At 44.4% G+C, this 4317-nt stretch overlaps 1 protein-coding gene across 1 annotated transcript in view; it reads left to right on the top strand.

Moving 5' to 3' along the window:
• Positions 1-408: 408 nt before the first annotated feature.
• Positions 409-4317, top strand: part of SERPINB13 (serpin family B member 13) — a 12834-nt gene continuing 8925 nt past the window's right edge. The window contains exon 1 of the mRNA XM_019657685.1: positions 409-573. Coding sequence (XP_019513230.1) covers positions 409-573 — 165 coding nt within the window. The remainder of the gene's footprint in view (positions 574-4317) is intronic.

Raw genomic sequence — 4317 nt, 5'->3', positions numbered from 1 at the left:
GGCAGCTGGACAAGCTGGACATGGGAAGGGCAAGCGCTGAGCCTGTGTGGGGGAGCTTCCCACAGGGAAGAGGCAGCCAGTGGGCAGATGCAGGCAGGTTCTGACAGAGAACAAGAGAGAACGAAACCACATAAGGCACTAACCTTGCTCCCCCGGGAAACTAGAACAGACAAACACTTGGTGATGCCAAATGGATCCGTGCCTCCCGTCCAGAGAAGGCCAAGTGCAGGGGTGAGAAGCAGGCAGTGGTGAACTTTCCCCGAGAGGGTGAAAACCCTTATGTTCTGGTTTAATGCAGGACGATGAGGAGAAGCAGGAAGGGTCCCTGTGACCTAAAACAATGCAAGGAAGTGAAGTGCTCATATGAGTTTGATTGTTGTTGTTGTCCTAGACCTCGCTAGACTCATCATGAATTCGCTTGGCACAGCAACCACTCAGTTTGGGTTTGACCTTTTCAAGGAGCTGAATAAAACTAAGGATGGTAACATCTTCTTCTCGCCTGTAAGCATCACCACTGCCATTGGCATGCTGCCCCTGGGGACCCGAGGAGCCACTGCCACCCAGTTGCAGGAGGTACGTGGGCTTCCTTAGCTTTCCAGGCACTGTCCTGTCTCTGGAGGCAGCCTTCTAGCATTACCTCGCAAATAGGCCCCTCTTGATCTGTGGGGCAGGAAACAGAGAGAGTGTATGAAGACATGGAGCAGCCTCAGGTCTACCATGGAAGTCCCCATCCCTCTCCACATTCCGCCATGCCATCTCCTCCCTGGTGCTTGGTATTCCTTTGGGTGAGGCCTGGGTCAGTGGCCTTGTCCAAAGCCATGAACCTCATAATTAAACACAGAGTGGGAAGAACAAAACCGACTGGGAGGAGTTGCATCATCCNTGAAGAACAAAAGGACAGCAACTTGTCTGTTCCCCTTCCCCCAGTTCCCCAGCGCTGTTCCCATCCCCCCAATTCCCCAATAAAAATCTTTAAAAAACCCCCCACAAAAACAAACAAACAAACGAACAAAAAACAACACAGGTTTAGGTCAGCTGCCCTAGAAGCAGAGCCAAAGGCAGAGATTCTTGTTCAAGGAACTCGGGGGTTTGGGGGAGCAAAGGAGAGGAGAGTGTTTCTTTGAGAGAAGTAGGACAGGGTAAGGGAAACGTGCACATTAATCACAAGGGCTTGGTCTCATCCTGTTCTGGAAGCTCAGGGTGACAAATTGCACTTACAAAATTAGTCTTATTTTGATGCAAGGGGGCTGTCCTGTCCTTGTGTACCCTTATGCCAGTGAGTCACCCCTGAGGTGTGATTAAAATGAGGTGGGGTGGGGTGTCTTGTAGCTTCCCAGGTAGGTGGGTCCTATTTAGCTGAGAGTCATTTGAGAGAAGGGCAGCTGTGATGATCAACCCAAACAGCAACTGGGTGAAAGGAGCACTGGCTGGTAAAGGGTGATGATATTGAAAATCAGGTTTAGAGAGAACAAAAATGAAAATTTGTAACCAGGTGGAGAAATTTTGGTGTACCGTGATGCACCGTGATTTACAGCAGGAACAGTTCCTGGCGATGGCAACGCCCAAAGCATGACCATGTGCATGGGCTTCTAGAGAGGAAAGAGAAGTGAGAGATGCCACTGACATGGACTGTGAGGACACAGAGGGAGGTGGTGGTTCAGGCAGACAGGCAGGCCATGTGCAGAGTGCAGGGCACAGGAGGGTATGATTGGCAGGGTGGCATAGCGAGATGGTGTAAATCTAAAAAAGGGACAATGAATGTGATTGAAGGAAGAAAGGCTTGGAAGAAACAAGAGTGAGAAAGACTATGAATGGGGAGCTTGCCTCCTGACCTCAACATCTGAGTGGCAGCCAGTGAAGATTGTGGGACGTGGTGGTGTTGGGGGAAAGCCAGGCTTCTGTGTGAAGGCTGGGTGGTAGAGAAAATGCTTTAGGAAGAAGCAGAGGGCGAACGGAAATAGCTGGGCAATGGGACAGGGAGTCTAGGGGCATAGAGAAAGCAATTAGAGGGTATAAACTGATAGGGCTATTAAAGCAGAGTTATTGCCAACTCAAGGGTTCATACCATTTTTAAAAACCAGCACTTTCATTTCACTGGCCTTCAGGGTTCACTCCATGAGTAGGTGCTAATTCTTTCTAAACCTTCCTCAGCGTGCATATTTCTCAGTGACAATTCGAAAGAGAAGTTAGTTAAATACTGCTTTGAGTCTGCTTAAAGAGCTGTAATCAAAAATATTAAAAAAAAATTTAGCAAATTGTGACCTTTAAGGTTGGTACAGATGTTATTCAGCCCTTAGAAGCTGCATCACTGAGCTGCTTCCTTCTGTAGACACTCACCCAGGTGGGAGGGGAGAGCGGAGATGTCCTTCTAGGCTATGCTGTTGCCAATGTTGAGGGATCTTCACATACGTTACTGAAGACTGTAGCTGAGAGTGCTAATCCAGACGCTGTTCCTTTTAATGAACTAGTAGAGCCAGTAGGGGCGCCCCAGGGTTGGCAGGAAAAACTGGAATTTGAAGATGTAATTTCCTATTGAGTTTTTCTTTTTCTTTTTTCTTTACTAGTGTTGTTTTCCTGAAATCAGTAAGCTTGTTATATATTTATGAATTACTGACGCCGAGCCTAATGTGTGATACATAGCAGACTCTCAATAAATGTTTATTGAATGAATTAAAATGAGAGATTTCCTAATTATGAACAGAATACTTGAGAACAAGAGAGGCGTGCATGTGTACGTGGGTGTTCAGCTGCCTGCCGAAATGTTCTTGCTACGCTTTTCACTATTTTTCTAGAAAGATATTTTTCCTTCATTTTTTTTTTTGCATTTGGCATCCCCCAAATGATGCAACATGAAAGTTAATTTACAGAGACTGGGCTTGTCAGGACACAGTCTGTGGTAAGTAAGTATGCATTAACTCAGAGCTTCATCAGACTATGATGAAGCTGTGGTTCCCAACTTTGGATGCACATTAAGGCACCTGGGGTGATAAAAATTTTGATGTCTGATTCCCACCCCAGAGATGCTGACTCAGTTGTTCTGTGGTGGGGCTTGGGAATAGATTTTTTTTCAAGTCCCCCAGGAGATTTTAATGTGCATCTAAAGTGGAGGACCAGTGCTCTAAACAATTTTTTCCTGAGGATTATATTTCCACTATCATTAGGGTTGCAGGCTCTCTCACGGTCTCCTTTCCTCTTCTCCCCGCTTGGGTCATAATTTATTTAATTTGACCATTTTAATGCTGCCATTTTAGTCCTGGGTTGAGCTCCTGCTTTTAGTCTTATTTGGTTGTCTGGTTAATTAGCTCTCTGTATGCTTGGACCCCCACAAATTTCTAAGGGATTTTGGAGGAGTTAGCATTGCAGCTCTCTTCCTCTATGTCTGATGTGTATAATGTTGGAGCTGCAGTTCACAACACAATTGCCGACAACTTCAAGTGCACAGCTTCATGGCCATGCTTGGAAGACATAGGAAATTCAATCCTTGGTTTTGTCGTAAACTTGACATGCTAATTTTATTAGGGAAATCATCGTTGGGAAACCAAAGGTTGTTTCACTGGAAACACAGATGATAATGACTAGGGAGGGAGAGGCAGAGATATAAATTAAAGATCTCAGTTACTCATTTTACACATGCTTCCTAGTTCTTCGCTCAGCCGTCTCTTCAACAGCCAGGTAAGTTCTTCCTTCAGCTCCAACTTAAGACTTCTTGTGTTTTGAGAATGTTTGTTGATGTGAAAGAAGTGCTTTTATTGTGCCTAACTTTCCTTGGGATGGTTTTCTTTAATTTGGTGCCTACAAAGCCATGCTACTGTAGCTCCTTCATCTTATTCAACAGTGAGTTAATTCATTTTATTTCTAAGTTAACCCGAAAGGAATTGCTTCAAGGGAACTTGGGGGGTGAAATGGAAATTTTAACAGCAGGTGGGGGATGCCTTAGCAGGGGTGGGCCCTTGATAGCCAAGACCCCCTCCCCTCAGAATGTGTAGGCTTTCAAAAACTTTTATTGTGCATTCATCTCATTCTATTTTAGGATTTTCCTGAAACCTTGATTAACTAGTTATAACATAGCTGGTGAAGAATGTATAAAACATGTTTTATTTATGTATTTTTGACAAATATTAATTGTTCTTTTAAAATTTTATTTTTGTGAGATGACAGAAGTAAAAAATTGAACTCACTATACAAGCTTGAAACAACATAGAAAAGTATAAAACAGAAAACTCTTTCACTCCACTTAATAATCCATGGCTAGAGCTATGTCATTGCTGTTCAGGAAAAATTCAGCCCAGAGTCAAGTTTTTAGGCAGTTAGGGATTA

This window comes from Hipposideros armiger, unplaced genomic scaffold (assembly GCF_001890085.2).
Source record: "Hipposideros armiger isolate ML-2016 unplaced genomic scaffold, ASM189008v1 scaffold_278, whole genome shotgun sequence".
In the NCBI taxonomy this organism is placed as follows: Eukaryota; Metazoa; Chordata; class Mammalia; order Chiroptera; family Hipposideridae; genus Hipposideros; species Hipposideros armiger.
This window is presented reverse-complemented; position numbering and strand designations above follow the sequence as displayed.